Source organism: Mauremys mutica, chromosome 8, assembly GCF_020497125.1.
Source record: "Mauremys mutica isolate MM-2020 ecotype Southern chromosome 8, ASM2049712v1, whole genome shotgun sequence".
Taxonomy (NCBI): Eukaryota; Metazoa; Chordata; order Testudines; family Geoemydidae; genus Mauremys; species Mauremys mutica.
The window spans coordinates 33319842-33346402 of NC_059079.1; the positions used below are offsets into that span (position 1 = coordinate 33319842).

Below are 26561 nucleotides of genomic sequence, written 5' to 3' on the forward strand. Positions count from 1 at the left end.
CGCCGGCTGCTGCTGGCCGGCTCCCTGCCGCTGGCGTGAGGCAGACGTGCCGGTGGCTGGGCTGGGCTGGGCTGGGCTGGGCTCCTGCCTGGTGCCGCGCTGCTCGCCCTGCCGCGGAGCCCATCCCCTGACGCTGGCGGGGAGGGAGGATTGAGGAGCAGCCGCCGCCTAATGGCGAGCCCAGCTGGTTGTTTACCGTGGCTCCCGGGCGGGTTCATGGTGACGGTCAGGGCTCTGCTCTTCTGGTCGCTGGTGTATAGCTACTGCGCGGTCTGCGCCTGCATTGAGCTGCTGAAACTTTTGTGGAGCATAGGAAGGAGTCCAGGCAAGACCTTCCAGCGGATCATCCGGGAGAATCCTCCAGCCTGCCTCAGTGATCCCTCCCTGGGCACCCACTGCTACGTGAGAATCAAGGTAAAGGCTTTTGGTTTCTGTGCTAATCACCAATACGAGGGTGCGAGGGGGTAACCTGACTGCCACTAAACATAAATAACAGGTGACTCGCTCTCTTTGCTTGTAAAACCCGAGGGAGCGGGGTGAGGACTGGCTGGTCTCTTGCATTTCCCCTTATTTTCTCTCTGAAGATCTGCTGTAGCGCCGTTTGTTTCTTGAGTTGGTGCTGAAGGGGAAGGGACGCTGTGTGTACAGTATTTGATTCATTCAAACGAAAGGAAACGGTCATGGTTCTCTCTTCGTTTTAGTGTGTGCCGTGTAGTCACATTTAGAACCCATTCTATGTGCATCACAAAGATGGGGTTTGCAAACAGTAATCCATTTTGAAACAGTCACACAGTGTGCATATCAGGTCTTTTGTCTGAATTGTTTCACTCTGCTTCTATTTATTTGTTGTCTTAAAGACCAGGCTGATTTTTTCTTTGCAGAGCACATAGAATCCTTGCGTGTCACCTTCATTCTCGGGGTGATACGCTCGACCTGCGTGGAATCGCTCTGTTCAATAAAGTGAATGGTCTAACCGTCTATCTACAGCTACAGCTATAGCTACCTACTGGGGCGAGGGGACAGGAAACTTGATGAAAATAACCAGTGTGTATGCAAATCAGCTGAGCCAGGTGATGTGTCTCAAAGTGTTGAGGGAATTAACAAATGAACTTACTCAACCACTGGTCATTTCTTTCAGAAAGTCATGGAACACTAGGAGGGAATTAGACAACCAGGGAAAATTCAAGGTGGCACTAATCACTATTCTTTCTAAGCTGCTCCTACGTGCATGTTCTGCCAGCCCTCCCAGGGTTGCCTGGTGTGATGAATCATGCATACTGTATAGATGCTTAACGCAGTATAAAGCATGAACTCTGTATGTGCACTGGTGAAGATTCTAGAGACTAGACCACTGTCAGACTATCGAGTTGTGTCTCCACTTTACCAGGAGCTTGAGCACCCAAACTGGTGCCAGGTGAGAACAGAACTGAGGGAAATCAACTGATTATGCCCCACAAGGATGGCAAGGCCTATTCAGCTGCTAGGCTATCATTGTCCTTTGCCACTAGCCTAACTTCTCCACATGGGAAATGGAATCTCAGGCTGATGGAATTCCTTCCACTGCTTTCTGAAGGTTGGCGATATTCTTCCACTCACAATAAAAAGAGCCATCTTGTTCAATTCTGACAGAGGACATTGTTCCTGCTGTCTGCCAGTAGGCTGCTGGGCTAAACAGTGTCTCTTGAAGATGAAGGAATCAAATTCTGGATAGGTCTGAGCAGTGATTGCACAGTCCTACCATCTGGAAGCCTCATCTGGGTTAGAGGTGGAAACTCTGTTTTAGTAGTCATTAGATTGCTGGGCTCCCTGTGTCTCCAGTGCAGCAATAATAGCGACAACTCTTCTTTGCCATCTCTTCTTTTTCATCCTTTTCCCTCTGTAACCTTATCCTACTTTCTGCAGCATGCCTCATCTTTCTCCACTTCTCTCTCCCATTTTTTCTCTGTTGTTGTTGTTGTTGTTGTTTTACTGTTTGTATATAAGGCCTCGGAACCCCAGTCATGGATCAGGACCTATTCTCTTAAGTGCCTTAAAAACATAGAACAAAAAGTCCCTGCACCCAAAAAGCGTACAATCTAAGTCCTTGTTTTTCTTGAATCTCTCTCCTATCTCTTGTGACCGTCCTGCCTGTGGTCCATACATCTAATAAACATGCAAATGAAATAGTATAGACCTTGCTCAGCCTACAGTCAGAAGTGCATAGCAGATGTATGATGTATGGCAATTTTTTTAAAGTTTAATTTTTAATAAAACACTAGGTTTAGCTGACTTCTTTTATTACTTGTGGGTAAGATCTTGGAAATGGGCAATAAACATTCACTAAGTGTAAATCTCAGACTCTAGTAAAATAATGAAAAAATACTGAGAAGAAACTGTAAGCATCTGGAGCAGTGGTTCTCAATCCATGGACCACTTGCTGCCCAATCAGCACACAGCTGCGGCCCATGTGACATCCTCAGGGCCATACAGGTAGTATATATATGTGTGGATGCAGCCCACATAACACACATAGAGCTGCATATGAGGCCCACAATGGTAAATAGGTTGAGAACCACTGATATAGAGAAGAACAAAAATACAAACAATAAACCATGTAAGATCGATAGAGACTAATACTGCCAAATGTAGTTCACCACTTTTTAGTTAGAATTAGAAAATACATTTCTACAAAAGAGATAATGAATAAACAATATATCACAAGAGAGTATATGACTATTAGTTATGAACCTCAGTTAATACATTAAATTAAATCATGCATTCAGTTACTTGGTGAATTAAATATCTGAAAGCCTTTGACAACTACAATGGGAATACATTCTAGCCATTTAGTTGATCATTAAGGAGAAAGCCTGTATGTGGAAAAAATTTTAAATTCACATTATATCTTCAGTGTAAAAGAGAGCTGGTTTGAATCCTCAAATATAAAGGTTACTTTCTTGTACTTCTTAATATTCAGGTAGCTACAATTTGCTTATAAAATGTTTTTCTAGGTTACTTACAAACAAATTATCTTCTACTCCAGAGGGACAATCTTTCACTTCTGATATAAAAACTTCCATGTCACTTTAAAATATTAAAATACATGGTTGACCAGTAATAATAAACTGTAGATTTTCTAGGAAGAGTACAGTACAAATGCAGCCATTTTTAAGGATTCCAGTTTCTTATGTCTGAGTTGTTTTACATACTTCATTTAGGTCATGAGGTATGTGAATTCTTAATACCCATATACAACATTTCCCCTCTTTATAACAAACAATACCATATTTTAACTGACCATGTTGGGGAGGGGTAAATTATGGCAGTAAAACATTCTGGGGATAAATGAAATCATTGACTATATCCATAAGAGAAAGCCAGAACGGTGGCACTTCAGCGGCAGCTCTACCACACCACTTCATTCTTTGGGGGCAATTCGGCAGCAGGTCCTTCACTCTGAGAGGGACTGAGGGACCCGCCGCCGAAGACCCAGACGTGCCACCCCTTTCCATTGGCCGCCCCAAACACCTGCTTCCTTTGCTGGTGCCTGGATCCAGCCCTGAAGGCTAAGTGTATTATTGTTGTCGTCAGTACTAGAGTAGTGCTTACAGGTCCCAAGTAAAACAGCAAAGATGAAAGTCTTGATCTTGAAACACTGTAAAAAAAAGGGACAACATTTCAACACAGCCTGGATGTGCAGCTTGAAGATGATGCTCCAATTACAGCTTGGATGACTGTGCAGATGATCATGTCAACAGTCACAGAAAAGGTGGGGAGAAGAGAAGGCTCAAGAAGGAAGATGAGCTCAGTTTGGGGCATATTGAGTTTGTACATCTGCCTGGACATCCATGAGATAATTTCAGGGAGACAGGATAGTTTTGGATGGAGAAACAGAGGTCAGGAGAAGAAAGGTAAATGTGAGTCATCAGCATACAGATGATGATTGAAGGTGTCTGAGTGGATGAGATATTGTTTGTTTGAGGTGATACACACACACACACACACACACACACACACACACATATGAAGAGTTTGAGGACAAAGCCCTATGGGTCATCCATTGAAAGAGAGGAAAGGAGAAGGACCCACTAAACAAGACATTGAAGAGAAGCAGGAGCAGGGCCGGCTTTAGGCCAATTTGCCTGATTCCCCCGAATCAGGCCCCATGCCTAAGAGGGCCCCGCGCTGGCGCCTTTTTAATTTTTACTCACCTGGCAGCGCTCCGGGTCTTCGGCGGCGAGTCCTTCACTTGCTCCGGGTCTTTGGCGGCATTTCGGTGTCAGGTCCTTGAATGGCGGTGAAGACCTGGAGCGAGTGAAGGACCTGCTGCTGAAGTGCCACCGAAGACCCAGAGCGCTGCCGGGTGAGTACAAATTGGGCCCTGCACTTGCTAAAGCCGGCCTTGGGCAGGAGGATAACAAGGAGAGAAAGGAATCATAAAAACCAGAAGAGGACATGATTTTTGAGAAGTACCAATGGGGATAGGGGTCAAATGTGTCCGAAATGATATCACGAATGATGATGAGGGAATAGATGCCCTGAGATATGACCAGGAAGAGGTCATTAGAGACTTTAAAATTAGGGCTGTTGATTAATCACAGTTAACTCACGCGATTAACTCAAAAAAGTAATTGTGATTAAAAATATTAATCGTGATTAATTGCAGTTTTAATCACACAGTTAAACAATAGACCGCCAATTGAAAATTTTTAAATATTGTGTTTTTCTACATTTTCATATATATTAATTTCAATTACAAAACAAAATACAAAGTGTATATTATTATTTTTAATATTTGCACGGCAAAAATGATAAACAAAAGAAATAGTATTTTTCAGTTCGCCTCATAAAAGTACTGTAGTGCCATCTCTTTATCATGAAAGTGCAACTTACAAATGTAGATTTTTTTTTTTACATAACTGCACTCAAGAACAAAACAATGTAAAACTTCAGCACCTACAAGTCCATTCAGTCCCACTTCTTATTCAGCCAATGGCTAAGACAAACAAGTTTGTTTACACTTACAGGAGATAATGCTGCCCTCTTCTTATTTACAATGTCACCAGAAAGTGAGAACAGGTATTTGCATAGCACTTTTGTAGCCGGCATTGCAAGATATTTACATGCCAGATATGCTAAACATTCATATGCCCCTTCATGCTTCAGCCACCATTCTAGAGGACATGCTTCCATGCTGATGACGCTCGTTAAAAAAATGTGTTAATTAAATTTGTGACTGAACTCTTTGGGGGAGAATTGTATGTCCCTTGCTCTGTTTTACCCACATTCTGCCATATATTTCATGTTCTAGCAGTCTTGGATGATGATCCAGAACATGTTGTTTGTTTTAAGAACACTTTCACTGCAGATTTGATAAAACGCAAAGAAGATATCAATGTGAGATTTCTAAAGATAGCTACAGCACTCGACCCAAGGTTTAAGAACCTGAGGTGCCTTCCAAAATCTGAGAGAGATAAGTGTGGAGCATGCTTTCAAAAGTCTTAAAAGAGCAACACTCCGATTCGGAAACTATAGAACCCAAACTACCAAAAAAGAAAATCAACTTTCTGCTGGTGGCATCTGACTCAGATGATGAAAATGAGTATGCATCACTGCGCACTGCTTTGGATTGTTATTAATTGTTATCCATGCTTGTCATCAGCATGGATGCATGTCCTCTTGAATGGTGACTGAAGCATAAAGGGACATATGAATCCTTAGCATCTAGCACATAAATATCTTGCAATGCTGGCTACAACGGTGCCATTCAAATGCCTGTTCTCACTTTCAGGTGACATTGTAAACAAGAAGCGGGCAGCATTATCTCCTGCAAATTTAAACAAACTTGTTTGTCTGAGTGACTGGCTGAACAAGAAGTAGGAATGAGTGGACTTGTAGGCTCTAAAGTTTTACATTGTTTTGTTTTTGAGTGCAGTTATGTAACAAAAAAAAATTACATCTGTAAGTTGCACTTTCATGACAAAAAGATTGCACTACAGTACTTTTATGAGATGAATTGAAAAAATACTATTTCTTTTGTTTTTTACAGTGCAAATACTTGTAATAAAAAATAAAGTGAGCACTTTACACTTCGTATTCTGTGTTGTAATTGAAATGAATATATTTGAACATGTAGAAAACATCCAAAAATATTTAAATAAGTGGTATTCTATTCTTAACAGTGTGATTAATCATAATTTTTTAATCGTGCAATTAATTGTGATTTTTTTAATCGTGAAATTAATCACGATTAATTTTTTTATTGCTTGACAGCCCTATAATATATAGATAGTGTCACAAATAATTCCTGAATACTGCTCACTGAATTTGATGCTTCTAAACTTTCCTGAATTGATTTCCTGTCTTCACTGGAGTTACAGTGTGTAAAACTGGTGTAATGGGGGGAGGGGGAGAATCAGGCCCAAATTCTTAATACAATCCAAAATAAGTATGAAAAACAGAAGAAAAATATTTCCCATCTAGAACCTTGGTCCCAAGATATTAGTTGATGCATTTGCAGTGTCAGGGCAGCTCAAGAAAGTTCAAGCAGATACAGCAGGGAAGTTCTGGCTACTGTACTTTCACCATCATGGAGAGTACATCAGCCCTTGATCCACAGGCAAAAGCATTAATTGATCAGGCTGTAGAGAGGCGGCAGTACATTCTGTTACATCAATAAAGAGGAAGGACAATCTCTCCTTATGTGATACCCACCCAACAGATTAATGCTTCATAAGCCAACTCTTTCCCAAGTCTAATATCCCCTTGTCTCAGGAAGTTCTTCCCCAGCAGTATCTCCTGAGATCTACCATAAAACTTATTTCTGTGTGGAGATAATGTACAATCTCATAGGCAATATTCAGAGCATATTAGTCAGCTCTATACATGTAACCTTTTGGATCACTCTCAAGTCTGTGGCTGAGCATTAAGTTTTCCTCATTAGGGAGGCAGGAACCCATCAAATCTATTCGGCCATCATTTCAGCCCATTTATTCAGTTATAACCTTCAGTTGGTGTATCTCAGCATAGCTCCAGTAATTTAAATAGAGCTATGTCAGTTTACACTGACTCAGCTTCTGGCCTACTGACAATAAACACCTTGGTTATTGGTAATTTTCACAATGATAAAAATTCTCAGGGGGCTCATGGGTAATAAAGACAAGGTAGGTGACGACAGTCACATTAATAGACCTTCTTTTCCAATCTCTCTGAGAAAAGCCTTAATGGACCTTCAACTTTTTAAAATAAAAATAAACGTGTTTTAAACCTTGTGGCACATCAAAAATATACAATTGTAACTACCTTAATTAATTTTGACAAACTTTCATTTTTAAAAAACCCATATGGTCTGTCAACTCTATACCTGTTTTCAATGTGATATAATTTTAAATAGCTGAGAATAGCCTCATCTAACTCACAAGCTGTACAGCGGATATAAAGTACTCTTGGTATGGACTAAAATACATTCTATCTAGTGGTTATTTGGTGTTCTATGTGAACTGAGTGGGTGCTAGTTCCTAGTTACCTAGTACCTAGTTACCTGGGCATCATACCAGTTGGCGCTCTTGTTGGCAATCTTAGAAGAGTCACATGACTGAACAGGCATAGAAACTGAACGATCTTGTCACCTGCTAGAGGAGATCCTTCCAGAATAGTTGGTAAGCTTGTACTACCATTGCCCATACATCACTGATCTGTGAAGATACTGAAGACATCAATTTCCAGGGCTTTCAATTTGGCACTTATATTAAGCACTAAATTCATCTCTTTGAATACCTTTGAAAATCATATTAATACTCAGAGCCTCATTGCAGCAGTACTGAGCAGCAATCAGATCACAATACTTTTTTTTCTTTCCCTTCCAGGATTCAGGGTTAAGATTCCACTATGTAGCCGCCGGAGAACGGGGTAAACCACTCATGCTGCTGCTTCATGGCTTTCCAGAGTTCTGGTAAAACTCCCCACTTGTTCTCATTTCACTACAGACATAGTTTATATATCATTTAAATCCACTCTGTTATTCTCCATATCTATGTTCAAATATCCCAGTAATGGTAAGTTTTAAGGCTGGAAAACCACTGCAATTGAGCATGCATTCATTTTTTCCAATTGTACCATCCACAAAATAATCTCTACGTGTTCATCTGAACCAAAATACCACTCTTTCTATTCTAGTTCAGGAAATATTTCTTCATCAAACTGTCAGGAGAGCCATTTACTCTGTTCTAGTACATTTCAGGGTTGACAAAGCATAGACATTTAGAATGAGTATTCCTGCATTCAGATCATATGGTGATGGGCACCAGCACAAGAACCCAGGCAGATTTTTAAATTCAAAATGTATCAGTATATTTATTAGTAAATAATAGCATGGCATACTATATATTGTAAGAAATACTGGGAGGGAAATGTATGTTTTTTAAAGGTCTAGAGTCTATCGTGTAGCTTAACTACTTTTAGTTGTCACTAAGGGAAAAAGGCTCCATTAAAATAGTTACATCTGCAGGCACATGAAGAAGCCTGGTGGATCAAAAGTAAACAAAACCTAAAGTGTTTGTTTGTAATGATGAAAGGACCAAGTTTCTAATATTTTGGCTATATCATTTAGGCTGTGACTACCAGATTTAACAAGCTAAAATCATTGCAGGCCATGCCTTTAGCAACATTCTGTGTATTGTCTGACTACTCAAATGGAATGGGATATTGAATAAGAAAACTGCTATATAGGTCATTGTTAATGCCAGTAACATAGCGTATACCTGCTATTTTTAAAAGAAGACAACAATAAAGTAATGCATAAGATAAAATATGCACACTAAAAATATTACGGTTGGCTTGTTACTGAATCTATTCAGAATTTTATGTATGAACTGAGATTTTGTTTTGAAACCATGAGTGACAATTTTAAGAGTAGTATAAAGCAGCAGCAAACCTGTACTTTTTGGATAGTAACAGGAATGGAAGTAACTTCCACTATTATGAAGCTTAATTGCAAAATCCTCTAGCTTCCAATGTCTCAAGGTTATTACTAGGACACATGAAATAACCAGTCAGTGCTGATCTCAGTGAGCAACTGAGGGTGTATATTGGCAAGCAATCAGTCAAATATATAATGCACCACTGCCATTAAGTCACTTATATGCAATTTTTTTAAATCAATACAAAATCTTATGGGAAACTAATATCAAAATTTTAAAATTGGAGTAAAATGTTCAGACAGCTGAATGCCTGTTAGGATGTGTATGAGCTGCTGAATTTTGTATAAACTGCCTTCCAGAAATAACATGATCAGAAAAACCCAAAATAGCTCCAATTATTCAGCCTTGAGAAAATAAAGGTATTTACGAACATTTCAAAATCCTTCTTGCAAAGCAGTGGTCTCACTAGATAAATACTTTAGATATGATAAAAAAAAGTGTTGTATGAAAAGATCAGTGATACATGTTGAACTGACAGAGGTTGGTGACAGGATACTTTTACTGGATGACCCATGCCCCTGGGATCTGCTTCTCTTGGTGGTCTGCTAAGGCTACAGTTTGGCAAGCGTCAGGGTGTGTAAGATCTATCTGTTCATCAAGCCTTTGACTGATTGATGGACCATCATGACAGTAGAGTATGGGGATATAAAGGTGGTATGTCATTAAAAAAGAAAAATTTTACTGTGTCATGTTGTTTCACTTTAATGAGGTATTTGTGATAGCTCCTATAGTTATCATGGTAAACTTGACTTACAGGGCAGTGTATATTGATTTTTTTTTAAATAAGTCATTTATAGAAACCTGTATTTATTTATTTGCATTAACATGGGGCACCCAGATGGAACTGTGATGGGTGTTGTGTTTACAGTAATAACATTTTCTTTGATTAGTTCAAGGACAATGTAATGTTGACCATGATGTGTTCAAAATCCCTGACTGGTTAGCACTAACCCCAAAGCAGAAGGCATAAGGACCTGAAATAAAACACTAGTTGGAGACTGGCAGAATTGTACACTTCTCCCTTAAGCTATTTGACCTCCCAAATGCTTCATTTATGTTGTTTATTTCAGTTCTTTGCAATAGGGCTAATAGTAAAAGTTAGCAAGCAGGGGTCCATTTTATATTATCTGTGGTTAAAATGATCGTAACATTTTTCATATTTCCTTGAAAGATATTATAATATAGGCCCAAATCCTTCCAGGTTCTGAGCACCTCCTAGAAGGGGTTGGGTATCCTCAATTTAAATTGATTTCATTAAGAGTTGAAGGGTAGGTAACACCTTGCAGGACAAGGCCCACAGTCTTTTATTATCTTTATACCATTTTTATCCAGTTATAATCTATTATTTCCAAGAATAATCCAAATCTTTCTCTGGATGCTTATTAAACTCTTCCTCACTCTAGATTTCCTTTAAAGTAAGTAATTTCTGTCTTTATTCTCCATAGAAACACAGGCAGTAAAATACCATGTACTGTACTGACGCACTGACAGCTGTTAATCTTCATTGTTCTGGGAGAATTTAGAGTGACTGAATAAGGACACATAGATAAATATAGCACGGATGATAAACCATAAAATATCAGTGGATCAAATTAATTTGTAACATATGTTATTAATCCTTTGCTTTACATATTGAATGAGTTATCGTTCCTTCTTCCTCCTCTCCCACAAAGAAACACAAATGTGTTCATCTTGTCATTTGAGGCCCAACTGGTTGGTCCATTCAAGCCTATCTGGTGCAGGAAGAAGGTGACAGGAGAAGTAGCTCTCCACACCCCATATTCTGGGGTCAGTTGCATCCTCAGAATTACAGCAGTCTCAGGGATGCTCTAATTTTTGCCAGCTACCTATGGCACTAAGGAGCCATTCTAGAAGCCATGAATAACTGGACCATAGAGACAGTCTGGTTATACCCTCTTTCCCTCAGCTATTCTCCCTATCTTCAGGGCTTCGAGAAGATGGTGGTGTAGAACCACTCATGCTAGCTCATCTTCCCTAGAGATTCCCTTTCTAGTGGGAATTCCCAACTAGACAGAAGCACCATGCTATGGCAAACAGTGGCCATACATAACAGAGAATCAAGCCAGTAGAATTTAACATCACCCTATCATAGAGGCTGTACTACTGACTGAATTCTTTAGTATTCTTCCACGTAACCTTTAACTACATTTTTTTCTCCCTTATTAGGTATTCTTGGCGCCATCAATTGCGAGAATTTAAAAGTGAATATCGAGTTGTGGCACTGGATTTGAGAGGTTATGGAGAAACAGATGCTCCATCTCATCAGGAGAATTACAAGTTAGATTGCCTAATTACAGATATAAAGGATATTCTGGAATCTCTAGGTGTGTTAACAGAAGCCAAACTGCCTAAGTTGTTAATTTTATTTCATTTGTTGCAGATCCATGAATAGCTATCTTGTGATTTAAAAAAAAATTCCAAGGTGATTGGTTTTGTTTTAATATATGCATTTAGTTGACTTTATAGTCTAAGTAAATTTGATTCAAATAGATCTGACTTATTTCATAGATTTTAGTCCACACTAATTCTTGAACAATATGAAAAGTTTTGTTTTCAAGCCAATATGCCTGGGTCAGCATAGGGAATATGCAAACATGCTTTTCAATCAAATGCAAAGCCCTAAAGATGCTCTTATATGCCCCCATCCTGCAATGGGATCTGGTAGCACAGCTGGATCTAGTACTATAGCCTTATGGTGAGTACCACTGAAGTCAGTGGGTCTCCACCTCATGCTGACCCTTGCACTTAATGCATCTAATTCTAGGATTAGAGTCTTAAGCATCAGTAGCGCTTACAGGGTCTCACTACTAGAAGATGGAAACCAAAACAATGTGGTGAGATTTTCTATTACCTACTACGCAAAGTGCATATGCTCTACCCTCTACGTGACAGCAATGTAGGGGCTGTATAGTGTTAATAAAAAAGAAAACAACTTACTAAAATATGCACAATAGCCTATTTTCAATTGTCAGTATTCAACTGAGTTTTACTGTTCGTTTATGTACTCCCTTGTACAGGCCAATCATGACCAATCTTGCACAGCTGCGAAAAGGGGAATAAGAAGACATAAGATACTGTACTCCTTACATCCTTGCATAGGCTTCTGGGTTTCCCCTATTCAGGGGGAAATGTAGCTGTGCTGGATATAACCAGTGGTGAGCTGGAGCAGGTTCCCACAGGTTCTCAAGAACCGGTTGCTAAAATTAGACCTCCATGGAGAACCAGTTGTTAAAGGGCCAGGGGGTGGGCAAAGAACTCTGGTCCGCAGGCCGGACCATCCTGTTGCTCCCAGGATTCCCAGCTGGGGAGGCTAAGGCTCCTCCAGCCCTTCCCCTGCTTCCCCCCCAGCTGCAGCGTGGCCAGCTGCCAGCATCAGCTGGGCAGGTCAGCTGAGCTGTGGAGTCATCCTGCTGCGGCTTTTTGAATGGCCCAGCGAGGTGTGTGTGGGGCTGCTGCAAGCTCCAGGGCTGGCCAGAGGGGAGGGGGCAAGTGGGGCAATTGGCACAGGCCCTGCAGGGGCCCCCAGCCCCACAAGGATGTCTCCCTCGGCCCCTCCTCTGCTGCTCCTCCCCCCCTTTAAATCAGAACTTTTTATAGGGAACCGGTTGTTAAGATTTTGGCAGCTCATCACTGGATATAACCACACCATAGGATACTTCCCCTCCAGAGTAGTGGGGCGATCCAGAGGCAAATTGCTACTCGCTGAGTCATTATCCCTTCCAAGCTGCACTCAGAGCAGTGCAAGAAACACTGGGCAAATTGTAAAGTGATGATATAGCCCTCAGGTTTGAATTTAGAACTGGTCTGAAAATTCTGAATCACATCAAAAAATGGGGCATGAGATCACAAACTTCGTTTGCATTTTCTAAGCAACTCTAGTTTTATTAAACTCCTCAGTAATGCCATAGTTGTGCTTTGTGATGTATTGTGCTCTCTCATTATAAGTCCTGCTTCACAGGGGCTTAAAATTTTCTAGAAAAAATGACCTCTTGGACTCAAATTTCCCCTTCTTGTTCTTGCTCCAGAGATAAATTATTTTGGAAAGTCAGATTAAATCAAAAGTGGCCAAAGAGATTTTTATCAGAAAGTAGATAAAAGGTGTTGGTTACTTTGACATTTCTCTCTTGCTTTCTGTCAGAGAACCCAAAAGAATTTGGATTTTACACATCTGACTTGGCATGTATGTAGAGTGCTTTAAGGAACTGGGGCTTTGCAATGTAGGTCTGTCTGGGTTAAGGAATAAAATGTGGAATTTCCTAAAGTGCAGCAGTCTTGAATGAACTCTGCTCCCTGTGAGTCAGTTGTCAAATTCCCGCTGATATCAGTGGAAGCATAGTTAGGCCAATGCTTAGCACTTTTGAAATTCCCACCTAAAGAGAATATGAATAAGTAAAGAAGTGTTCTGAGCCTGTACAGTACACCATCATCCCTAACTGTTTAAGTGTGCAGTAAGTGCAGCTATCTGGGTATAATTCCCACCTTTACAATGATGCAGTACTGAGATTTTGAACACAATGTGACCAACTTGGCCACATTGCACATAGGTATTAGGGCATTGAAATGATCTCATACAGTAAGATGACTTACGTCACATATACAAGGGGAGACAAAGTATATTTGCAGTGGAAACCATTACTTTTAATTACCTGTAAAAATTTCAAGCATAACACTCGCCAATCTCCTTTTTCACGGTTAATAAAGGAAGTGTTGACACATCTTTAACTATGGCAGTGTAAATAATTTGTTAAGAAAAAATGAAGAAGTTGAAGTATTGTCAGCAAATATGTTGGAACATTTGTTTTTGTTTAACTGCCATTATTTTATGTGATGATTGATTTTCATATAACTGTCAGTAAACAAATGTCAAAATCTGTCTTTATGTGGCAGGGTACAATAAGTGTATGCTGATTGGCCATGACTGGGGTGGAATGATTGCTTGGTTAGTTGCTATTTGTTATCCGGAAATGGTGACCAAGCTTATTGTGGTTAATTTCCCTCATCCCTCTGTATTTACAGGTGAGATTTACAATATTTTTATATTAACCAAAATATTCACATTTTTCACTAAGCAGGCAGATTTGGTGCTTATTTAAGGGTAGATCTGGAGAGGCACTGCACACCTAGATACCTAGGGATGCTGTGACAGAACATTACAAGTGCTCTGCACCTCTTGGAATCTGTCCCTTATTTAAATGAAACCCAAAGCTGTCAAATATTTTGCATTAAAGCATAATTTTACAGTAGTGTGTTAGGGTACTAGCATGCAGATATACTGGCTTCTTGTCTTTGGAAATCCATAGGCTGATTCTCATTTACACTCAGGCTGCTTTACCTGGCTCTGGCAGTGCAAAGGTGCCTTAAGGTGGATGAAAATGACCCATTATATTGCCACATAAGTGTAAAACCAGAGGCAGATTACGATTTTGTGGGGCCCTGGGCCAGAGCAAGTGGGGGTCCCTCCCCACACATTCCGCCTGCAGTCCCCCCTCCCCTGCTCCTCCCTGGCACTCCTGCTGGGGAGTGGGGGCTTGTACCACTCCACCTGCCCACCCGGTGCTCCTGCCAGAGAGCAGGGTCGGGGCACGGTGGCTTCCCCCGCTCCATGACAGGAGTGCTGGGTGGATAGAGGGGAGAAGGCCCCCGTGCCCTGACCTTGCTCCCTCCGAAGAAGGTCCCATCACCCAGCACTACCCCTTGGATATGCTGCTTTGTCCCTTCCCTTCTCTGGTTATTGCATGTTGGCTGAGCCCCTCCACCCCCCCACCCCCCCACACACCCCTAAGGACTTTTGCCCGTGCTCCAGTCTCAGAGAGCAGAGGACACAGAACATGGCCTGTCATAACCCAATTGCCCAGAGGACAAAGGGCATTGCTCTCTGTGTCTCTTTGCTGGCCAAGGGCAGGTTAGTGGCACCTCAGTTTCCCCCTCCTCTCCTAAGACACATTCCTTTGGTCCCATCCCACCCCACCCCCACTGGATGCTAGCCTGTGCTTTGGAGCTGCCATGATAGTGCCCCTCCTCTCTGAGGACATGTCAGGCACCTACCGTTGTACCCCCAGTGCCAGAGGATGGTGAGAGCCCTGCTAGCATCACAAAGGGAGGAGTCACGTCTACGCTTATGGTCCCAGATATGATCATGATTGACTCACTTCAGCCCTGAGGGTCCTGAGAATGCCTGGACCCTTCCAGCCCCTAAGGGACAGGGTCACACTGATTCAGGTATGCTCTTCAGACCCCTCTGTGGGATGGTAAGACTTAATGGAGACCTGCAGCTTCTCTTTGGAATGGGGGTGCATTAACATGGAGGGGCTGAGAGCCATTAGAGCCATTTGTGGATGGGGCAAGGTTTCTCCATATGCCTCCCTGCATTCCTGCCGGGGAGCGGAGCAAGCCCCTGCACCCTGGCCCTGCTCCCTGGCAGGAGTGCCGTGCGGGTGGAGTGGAGCCAGCTGCTGCACCTGACCCCACTCCCCAGCAGGAGCACCAGGTAGAGCTGGTCAGGGCACAGGGGCATCCATTTTTCTGGGGCCCCCAGTTGGCCAGGGTTCCTGGGGCTCCATTGGCCCAGTGGCTAATCCGCCACTGTGTAAAACTGCCTTAATGTAAATGAGAATCTAATCCTCATTTACACAAGTGAAATTGAGTTTTGTGATATTATACTACAGTAGACCTCATTGTAACAAAACAATCATCTGAGTCTGCTTAATAGCATGGAGTTGAAGGTAAAGATTTTGGTGGATTTGCAGAGTTGTGTGGTGAGGTATGCACAGAGAATATCTGCTATATGGCTGGCTCTAGCCAGTGCTACTTGATTTCTACTTTCCCATGCATTAATTGCACATACTATTTTAAAATGCCCATTAGCATCTTACTACATTTCTTTTATTTAATTGCAGACCTGTTTTTTTCTCATTAAAAATCTTGTGATCTCACCTTGCTTCTCCAAATATATTTAACGGAAGAGTTCTTAATAAGGGCTTGATTCTTATCCCACTTGGTGTGAATAAGTTTAAGCCAATGAACTAACACTGGTGTAAAACCAGTATAAGTGAAATCAGAACCAAGCCCTAAAACTCAATTACTCTTACAAAATATACTCAAGTAGCCTTCCTAGCCTCCTACAGATTATTTTAATGAATAATAAAGCTACACTTACAAAAATAAGGGCTTATCTTGTACCATTGGAGCCAGTTGAAGTTTCATCAGTAACTCCAGTTGGAGCAGGAGCCAGCCTCTGTATGAACAAAATGCACTTTGTGATGCCATAGACTTTTTGATATGTGTATTTGTCTACTTGCTTAGTCGTTCACACAATCCACTCTAATTTTCAGTGGGCTTGCCAGTCAATGGCACAAATTAATTAGGTTCTACTGTGCACTGAATAAAAAGATTCAGGTTATAAATCAAGTTCTGATAGCCATAAGCATCATTGTAATGCCCAGTACTTGAAAAGTCTGCCTTTTTCCTCACATTTTTATTCATAACTTGCATTTTATAATAGCAATAAGATACTCTGAACCATGCATTTCTAAGGGATCATTGCATTTCTCACATGGCTGAAGTCACCTGGTTTCAGGCTTGTGCCCTATAACACCACTCTGGGCTTGCTATAATCACGTAGTCATGTACTGCATATCATTTCTTGTTAAGTAACAGCAATAACAGATCTTTGACAGTTCCTCACAGTTTGCATGTCAGGATTGGTTGACTTCTCATCGCATTCACATCTCCCAATATTAGAGGACTATATGTACTACTAATGATCAGTGCTGAAGTCTGCCTATTAGAAAATGGTGAGATAACTTTTTCCAATTTTGAGCAGATCTCTATAGTCCTCCTTGTAAAATTATAATATTTAAACAAAAACTTTAGGGATCAGGCAATACTGAAAATATGTTAGTTTACCATTGTCTTATAGGGCAGAAAAGTCAAGCAACATTGACCAGCAATGTTGGTGACCAGTCAAAGGAAAAACGCAACAGGTGATGCAATTTAAGAATTTACAAAATAGGAATGTTTGAAAAAGTTATTTGGGACTTGAACTATTAAATACAATTAGATTAGTTTTGTTTTAAAAGATAATCCCTATTCATCTTTCGTGACTGATTGTTCAGAGATGGGCTCCAATTTTGTAAGTACAATTTTGCATCTCCAAATAATTGCGTGTGTAATTTTACATCTACAAATGATAGCCTTTAGACTTCTACCTAACTACTATACTTGCTACTTCAATGTTATAGTTTGTACATGTAACCCATTGCAGGCATAGAGTTGCACCTGCAAAAAAATGGAAGCCTGCTTGAGATCCTTAATATCAATTCAGTTATATTGTTTTCTTTGCTATGTGTGCTTCCACTGTGCTACTGAAGTGACTATACAGTATCTTGGTTCCAGTTTTTGTACCTGCTAAGAAAGAAGACTATTCAAAAGTTTAATCCTTCCATTAATAGGATTGATGCCATATTTAAAAACATAAATGGATTATCATCTATAGTATCTCTATGCATCACATTTGTGAGAGGAGAAATATTTAAAATGTTCTTTATTTAATTGTTTTTGTACAATTAAAAATGGTTTTGACTAATAAAAACAGGTAATTTTAATTAAACTGTTAAAAATACCCAAATCCTCAAGTCCAGCCCCCTTTGCTGCTTTTTTGTCAGGCCTTCCTTTTGCTGCCTACTTAAGATATATATCAGAGGGGTAGCCGTGTTAGTTTGTATCCACAAAAACAACAAGGAGTCCAGTGGCCCCTTAAAGACTAACAGATTTATTTGGACATAAGCTTTCGTGGATCTGAAGAAGTGAGGTTTTTTAACCATGAAAGTTTATGCCCAAATAAATCTGTTAGCCTTTAAGGGGCCACCGGACTCCTTGTTGTTCTTAAGACATATGTAAGACGAAATTCATTACATTTTAATGGCCAGTACATATACTCATATACTTACTTTTAAAATTATAATAATTCCTTGTCACATAGCACCCTCTAAATTAATACTTTTAAAACATTCCTTTAATTTTAAAAATAGTGATATAAACAGTAATTTTATCAGCTTTCATTTTTAATTAATGGGCATTTTTGTTTCAGAATACATTCTACGACATCCTTCACAATTGATTAAGTCTGGTTACTACTTCTTTTTCCAAATGCCTTGGTTTCCTGAATTCATGTTTACAGTAAATGATTTCAAGGTAAGCAAAATGAGTGCTCTTGTTCATGTTTAATACGTTACTGATGGAAAAACTGCCACCTATGTTGATCCTTTCTGATAGTATGACATTTATGGAAAAATTAAGGATAGCTAGTAAAACTTGACTATAATTCTGGATTTGATGTGACTTTGTTTTAGGTAGGGCTGTCTATTAATCGCAGTTAACTCACGCGATTTAACTAAAAAAAATTAATCATGATGATCTGCAGTTTTAATTGCACTGTTAAACAATAGAATCCCAATTGACATTTATTAAACATTTTGGATGTTTTTCCACATTTTCAAATATATTGATTTCAATTACAACACAGAATACAAAGTGAACAGTACTCACTTCTACTTCTTGTTCAGCCAATCACGAGAGAAACAAGTTTGTTTACATTTACAGAAGATAATGCTGCCTGCTTCTTATTTACAATGTCACCTAAAAGTGAGAACAGACATTCACATGGTACTTTTGTAGCCAGCATTGCAACTAGAAGTGTGGCTGCAGCACGTGTAGACATACTCAAGCTAGCTAGGTGAAGACAAGCTTGGGTATGCTTACACGTGCTGCAGACACACACTATGATTGCATAGACACCCTGTGCCAATAGCCAGATTCTCTGCACATAGAACACCCACTGCGTACATGAACATCCACTGAAGTCAATGGAATGTCCTCTTAGAAGTGTTAGCCTTTTTCTCCCTCAGATCTCTCTCTCTTTTCTCCCTCAGTTGACATATTAACTTCCTTCCCTTACAGAACAATAGTTTCTAAAGAAGAGTTTGATTGTTTGAAAGCAAGAACTTCGGACAGGCTGGAATATGGAATGCTTCCCTGTAAAATGTGCTGCCTAACTAACCTGTAGCGCCAGACCCCAAAAACAAGACAAAAGAAAAACAAAAGAAATGTCAATGAGTTTGACATTAAATCAAGTTGTTACGTTTAAAAATGTTTTCCTTCTATGACAGTAGAAATCTGTGTCCAGAGCTTGTGTTTGCTTATGACAGTTTAAGGGCCCACTGCGAAGGAATTTTGTCTTATTTACATATCTTTTAGTACTCTGAAATAGACCTCACCAGGAATAAGAACATTCTATACTTCATTATTTATAGTTGCCTAAAAAAAGTAGCTTACACTTCAAACAAGGAGGTAGATGGATTTTAAACAAATATCTCCTACTCAAAGGGAGAAATATCATCATCACTGTTTTGCTATCTAGAACATCTAGATTTCTTAAGTGCTTTTTTTGTTTGTTTTTGCTAGGTACTGAAAAACTTATTTACCAGTCGGACTACTGGAATTGGAAGGAAAGGCTGCCGATTAACAGCAGAGGACATTGAAGCTTATCTTTATATCTTTTCTCAACCTGGAGCACTAACTGGACCCATTAACCACTACAGAAATATTTTTAGGTCAGTATAATGTTCATAAATCAAGTAAAACATCTCAGCCAAATCCTTGGGATCTAAATATATTATTTTATCTGTTACCCCAAGGGCAGGAGAAAAGGTAAATCTGTTCCCAAACTAAGGTCCTTTACCAGGTAATACATTGATTCAGTGTCAGAAAGTATGATGTAATTTAAATTGCATGGCATGGCCACAGAATGTAATCAAAGAGCCAACATGTTAGGGAGGAAAATCTTTATGTCTAGAGCTGATAAAAATTCTCTCCTATTAATAATAGGCATGGCAAATCAAAGATCCAGTCTCTAAATAGGATATTAATGATATCATAGAAACACAGTATCATACAAATGTAGGACTGGAAGGGACTTTGATAGGTCATCTAGTTCAGTTCCCTGCACTGATGCAGGACTAAGTATTATCTGGACCATCTCTGACAGGTGTTTATCTAATCTGTTCTTAAATACCTCCATTGGTGGAGATCCCACAACCTCCCTAGGTAATTTGTTCCAGTGCTTAACTACCCTTATAGTTAGCAAGTTTTTCCTAATGTCTAACCTAAATCATCTTTGCTGCATCTTTGCTAAATCTTCCATTACTCCTTGTTCTGTCTTCAGTTTGTCCTCCTGCTTTTTACAATAACCTTTTATGTACTTGAAGACTGTTAACATGTCCCTGCTCAGCCTTCTCTTCTCCAGACTAAACAAATCTAATCTGTCCTCATAGGTCATGTTTTCTAGACCTTTAATCATTTTTGTTGCTCTCCTCTGGACTTTGTCCAAATGTGGTACCCAGAGCTGGACACAATACTCCAGTTGAAGCCTTATCAGTGCTGAGTAGAGTGGAAGAATTACTTTTCGTGTCTTGCTTTCACCACTCCTGCTAATGTATCCTAGAATGTTTGCTTTTTTTCCAACATTATTACTCTGTTGACTCCTATTTAGTTTGTGATTCACTATAACCCCAGGTTTTCTTTCTGCAGTACTCCTTCCTAGGAAGTTATTTCCCATTTTGTATTTGTGCAGTTGATTGTGCATCAGTACACTTCCCAAGTGTACTTTGCATTTGTCCTTATTGAATTTCATCTTGTTTATTTCAAACAGTTTCTCCAGTTTGTCAAGATTATTTTGTATTCTAATCCTGTTCTCCAAAGCACTTGGCATCCCACCCATCTTGGTACCATCCACATACTTTATAGGTGTACTCTCTATGTCATTATCCAAATCACTTATGAGGATATTGAACAAAACTAGACCCAGTACAGATCTTTTTGGGACTCCACCTGATATGCCCTTCCATCTTGGCTGTGAACCATTGATAACAAATTTCTGAGTACGGCTTTCCAACTAGTTGTGCACCCACCTTATAGTAGGTTCATCTAGGTTATATTTCCATAGTTTGCTTATGAGAAGGTCATGTGAGACCATAACAAAAGCGTTACTAAAGTTGACATATATCACATCTACTGCTTTCCTCCATCCACAAGTCTTGTTACCCTGTCAAAGAAGGATATAAGGTTGGTTTGACATGATTTGTCACATTATCATCTTCCAGATGCTTGCAAACTGACTGATTATTTGCTCCATTATCTTTGGATAATGACTGATTTATAATTCCTGGGGCTGTCTTTATTCCCTTTTTATAGATAGGCATTATATTTGTCCTTTTCCAGCCCTCTGGGATCTCTCCTGTCCTCCATGAGTTCTTAAAGATAATTGCTAATGGCTCAGAGATCTCTTCAGCCAGTTCTTTAAGTATTCTAGGCTATATTTAATCAGGCTATGCTAACTTGAAGACATCTAACTTGTTTAACTTGTTCTTTCCCTATTTTAGCCTCAGATCCTACCCCATTTACACTGATGTTCACTTTGTTAGTCGTCTGATTACTGCTAACCTTTTTGGTGAAAACTGAAACAAAAAAGGCATTTAAAACGTAAGCCATTGCTGCATTTTCTGTTACTGCCTTTTCCTCCTGATTGAGTAATGGGCCTACTCTGTCCCTGGTCTTCCTATAATAATATATAATAGGGGATTAAGTCCCAATGCATCAGCACCGTTGGAACTAAAGGATTAGATCAGTCTTGGGACCAATTCAGTTCTTACCTGTGTTGAAGCTGTCTGTAAGAATACCAATTGTGATGGTGATTGTTGGATATGAATACCTGTTCACTAGGAACTGGATTGAAACCATCACTATATTTTACATAAAGCGCTGAACAGCAGTCAGATTCTAATGACTTTCATCTTCACTAATCATAGTGGATTGTACCTTGTGACCTAGATGTTAAAGGCTTCATATCTCATTACCATCCAGCCACCCATCTGGAGTAATCAGTTCTTCAGACCTTAATTTTATTACAGAATTATTTCCAAAGAGATGTTGTTTGAAATCCTCTAGTCCCCTTGACTAAGCAATATATCTTTATAGGGAGAGAATAGCAATAATTCCATAAACTGCACTTTATACACAACCCCTTTTTGAAATAGACCTTAGCCTGTTGGTTGCTTGGCTTGTAGTATATTCAGTTTAGGAGATATGCACTGACATGCTGTCCAAGTGAACTTTTGAACTTGAGCTCTGGTACACTGTAGTTTGTGTAAAAGCCTGTTGTATGTTTTTTCAAAACGGGGTTTTTCCTCTTGCATTGGTTGGGAAATATTTCAGCATTTTGTATAGGAGGAAAATTGCTGGTCATCTGCTGCCATTGTGTGTGGAGGATATCTCTTTTTCGAAAGGTATTGAGTTCACAACATGACCTTTCCTTCTAGATGGCAAATCTGCACGTTAATCCTTGTTAAAAGAAACTTTTTTCTATTTGGTACCTTGAGGCACAATGCTACATACTGAATTTCACATACAAAAGAAATCACACAACATGGTTCATAGACATCATTATCTAATTGAGCAATATTCTGGTTTCTTGAGTTCAAAATTGTTTATGACTAATCAAATCTCCAAAATATCCATTGTCCTAACTGATTGTAAGAGTAATATATTGATTAAAGAGAATGAAATAAATGAAGAAACTCCTAAGCTTCCACCCCATGCTAAGTGCTCACAAAAGCTTGTCTAAATAAAACTATTTCAAATATTCTGTTGCTTTTAAAAAATCACATTACATCATTGTTATTAACTGATTAAATGTCAGCGTACCTTGGTGGCTGTTTTGAGCAACTGCAGTTAATCTGCATTGCAACATGCCACTAAGATTTATAAAACAGTTTAAACTTAAGCATGGATGGGCTGTTTAGCATCTATTTGAAAATGGATTATTTGAAATAAATTCTGATGGGTTAATAAGGCTTACATTCAAGCAATTATTTCACATCTGTCTACCATCTGTCACAACTTAGTCCTGTAATTTATAGATCTATTAATAAATATCAATATAAATTCATAACAACTGTAATAATTTAAAAGGTAATAAAAAGGTAATAATTGGAGATATACCAATCTCCTAGAACTGGAAGGGACCTCGAAAGGTCATTGAGTCCAGCCCTCTGCCTTCACTAGCAGGACCAATTTTTGCCCCAGATCCCTAAGTGGCCTCCTCAAGGATTGAACTCACAACCCTGGGTTTAGCAGGCCAATGCTCAAACCAATGAGTTTATCCCTCCCCCCTGTACTTTAAATGTTCAGAAAGATTTTATTTATAAAATATTTACTTTAATATAAAGTCAGTTGTATAAAGAAATAATTTTAAATCATAATTTTATGCAAATTTAAGTGGGTCATTTAAATGTTATTAAACCCTTAACCATTTTACTTTTTGAAGTCTCTTTTTCAATGTGTTAACAAAGTGTCTCAAAATTTTCCCCCCATAAGCCCCTCAGAAATTCTTCCAAAGCCCTGAGTTCTGATGTTGAGGATTTAAGCAGCTTTTACCCAATGCTATGCAAATTTTGGGTAATATTATTCTCTCAATGCATAGAGATTTATGTATTTAACTCTCACTGCTTCAAAAAAAGACTATATCCCTTTGTACTGTGAACTCTGTCTTTTGAATGTCTTTATGCATTCTGTAGGTCTGTTTGAATATGACTGGCTACATTCAGCATTAGAGAGGCTAATATTCAATTGAAAGTTTTTCTCCATAAATATTTTACTTATAGCTGTACTGTACATTTGATTTTCAGTAAGTCTAGGAGACAGAACAGACTGGTCATCTTACACAATGTTTATGAAAAACAATTGAAAGGAATTAAATGATAGTCTACTGGCATCATTTGAAACTTCACACAGCATTCACCAATATAGGAAAATTCATCAGCATGTAAGATTCAGGCTATATTAGGCACAGGTTCTCTTTTATTGATGTTACTGAGCTTCTGATCAGTAGATCAAGGGGGGGACACTATTCAAATGCAAGAAAGAAAATATCCTTTTTTACCTTCTCCAGAATCACTAGAACAGATAGACATTAAAACGAAGCAGTTTGTGACATGGCATTGAAGACTCAAAGGGGGAATGTGACCCAAAACATTCACAGACATAACTCTAGAGCCAGATTCTCTGCAGTCCCAAGCAGCAGTTCAAGCATTCATGGATTGCTGGAGTGCAAGGGCCTACCAGTCACACTTCCTTTTCCTGGTAGCAAAGGTGCTGGGTGCCAGGAAAAGGGTTGTCCATCTCTGTGCCACCTGTATACACTTCCATGATGAGGAATCCTCTTCCAGACACACCTGCTGGGTTTAAATCTGCATTGCACCAGAGAACTAGTGCAAAGATGATTTAATGGGACTTAACCCTCCCCATGTTACTTGCTTCTGCTAATTTCTTGTGCACTCAAAGCAGGGGCGGCTCTAGGCATTTTGCCGCCCCAAGCACGGCAGGCAGGCTGCCTTCGGCGGCTTGCCTGTGGGAGGTCCCCGGTCCCGCGAATTCGGCGGCAGCCTGCGGGAGGTCCGCCGAAGCCATGGGACCAGTGGACTGCCGCGGGACCAGTGGACCCTCCACAGGCATGCTGCCGAAGGCAGCCTGCCTGTCGCCCTCGCGGCGACCGGCAGAGCGCCCCCCGTGGCTTGCCGCCCCAGGCACGCGCTTGGCGTGCTGGTGCCTGGAGCCGCCCCTGACTCAAAGACATTTTTACAATAGAGTTACAGTTCAAGATAGATCACTTAAAACAAAGGCCATTTAGAAATTATTTGCAAATATCTGCTGCAGAGTCAATAACGTATTATGTAAATCTGAACAAAGTGCTTTTTCATACAACGTACAAGTTGAAAAAATGACCATGTTAATTTCTCTTTTTATAACAAATGAGGCCCAAATGTACAGACCCGCAGTGTTGCTTCAATGAGGTTTTATCTGAAAAAGCAACTGCAGGATTTGGACTATGGTAAATTCTGTGTTAGAATAAAGATACCCTCCAAAGATGTTGCTGACATGAGATCAATTAGAGAGCTTTGGTAATAATTAGTAATTTCTTGGTAATATAGTGAATTGGATCCTGGAAACCATGCAACTAATCTGTGATGTATTTTGAACTGGAAAGTTAAATTGACTGATATTTTGTCGTCATGATTTTTAAAAAACAGTTAAACTTGTATTTTGTTTTTAAAGTTGCCTACCTCTGCAGCACCATGAGGTCACCATGCCTACCTTGTTGTTATGGGGAGAAAGAGATGCATTTATGGAAGTTGAGATGGCAGAAACTACTCGGATTTATGTTAAAAATCATTTCAGATTAACTATTTTGTCTGAAGCCAGTCACTGGCTCCAGCAGGATCAACCTGACATAGTTAACAAGTTGATATGGACCTTTCTAAAAGAAGAGACAATAAGAAAAAGAGAGTGACTTTTTCTACATGTTTTAAAGGTCTACATAAAAGCTCTTACATTTTAAAAACTAATTATTAGCAGGACCATATTTCCAGCCTACCTTCTAATTTGGGCTCTGTTAGGGAAAAGTGTTTTCAATGTACTGTACGTATTGACACTGATGTTATTACTAAAAGAAGATAGTGTGAGGACGTATAATGTTAACATTGGTTTTACCTGTATTCTTGTATTTTGCACATAAAAACACCTGCCTTAAAATGTATGTGTTTGTACAGTAAGGAAATCATGGAAAGTTACTTGGTTCTGGTTTCTCACTTGCTTTACACTTGTAATATATGGTGCCTTTCACAAATTTATAATGAAACAATGGCGAGCTGCCATATGAAAAGGAAGTCAGGTATCAGTTGGACTATCAGTTTTCATTCAACCAGTTGAAATTTTTTTTACTGTATTGTACCATTAAAAATTACCAATTATTTTATTGTTTACATTTTACTGTATCAGTCTAAAGAAAACAAATTTCTGGGCAAATCTGTAGTCTTCAAGTGATATATCACACATACCTGGTTGTGTTGTGAAATTACAGCTGTTTTATGTGGTATATTTTCTTCTCAATTGAAAAATAGGGATCTGTTCACACATAACATATCTGGACAAGAAGAATGGAAAATGAAGAGCTGTATATTCATGATTTCTGTATCATATCCACTTCTATCTAATAAAATGGAATTTAAATTGTGCCCTCTACCTGACTCTTTATGGAGAGATTTGTTACTAAAGCTGAATAGCAGTTTTGAAAAGTGATGTGTCCATTATTATTGTGCAGCCTTGCTCATGCTATCATTGTTGAAATTTCTAGCAAATAAAGCCATTCAGCATTCATCCTCCCATGTTGGCAATTATCATTCTTGCCTCCAAGAAATGTTGCCCTGTGCATAGGGGAAAAGAGAGACTCAATAAGTGATAACCCAGAAGAGAGTAGTAGTTTGAGGATGGATTTCACTAGCCATGGGGAGGTCAGAGAGAACAACAGGATGTAGGTTGCTAGCAATGGAGAAGAGAAGGCTTGAAATGGGGGTGTCCAGCATTAGAAGGGAGAAGTTGGAGTCACCTCCCTGTACAGCTCCTTGTTCAAGACCCTCTTTTCAGAGCAAAGACCCCTCTACCTTCACTCTCATTTTAGAGAAAAAGCACTTT

General features: G+C 39.6%; 1 protein-coding gene across 1 annotated transcript; it reads left to right on the top strand.

Annotated features, from left to right (window-relative positions):
• EPHX4 (epoxide hydrolase 4) lies at positions 1–26099 on the top strand. The gene is made up of 7 exons (XM_045028633.1): positions 1–414; positions 7845–7930; positions 11145–11302; positions 13866–13994; positions 18067–18170; positions 19440–19588; positions 25146–26099. The coding sequence occupies exons 1-7, from the start codon at positions 172–174 to the stop codon at positions 25378–25380; spliced, it is 1104 nt and encodes a 367-aa protein (XP_044884568.1). The 5' UTR covers positions 1–171; the 3' UTR covers positions 25381–26099.
• The last annotated feature ends 462 nt before the right edge of the window (positions 26100–26561 follow it).

Bases quoted from the DNA above. Each gene is read 5' to 3' on its own strand.
- EPHX4 (XM_045028633.1), top strand. From the start codon at position 172: ATGGCGAGCCCAGCTGGTTGTTTACCGTGGCTCCCGGGCGGGTTCATG. The intron at 13,995-18,066 runs GTGAGATTTACA...TTTTTGTTTCAG, and splicing joins TCATCCCTCTGTATTTACAG to AATACATTCTACGACATCCT. The intron at 19,589-25,145 runs GTCAGTATAATG...TTGTTTTTAAAG, and splicing joins CACTACAGAAATATTTTTAG to TTGCCTACCTCTGCAGCACC.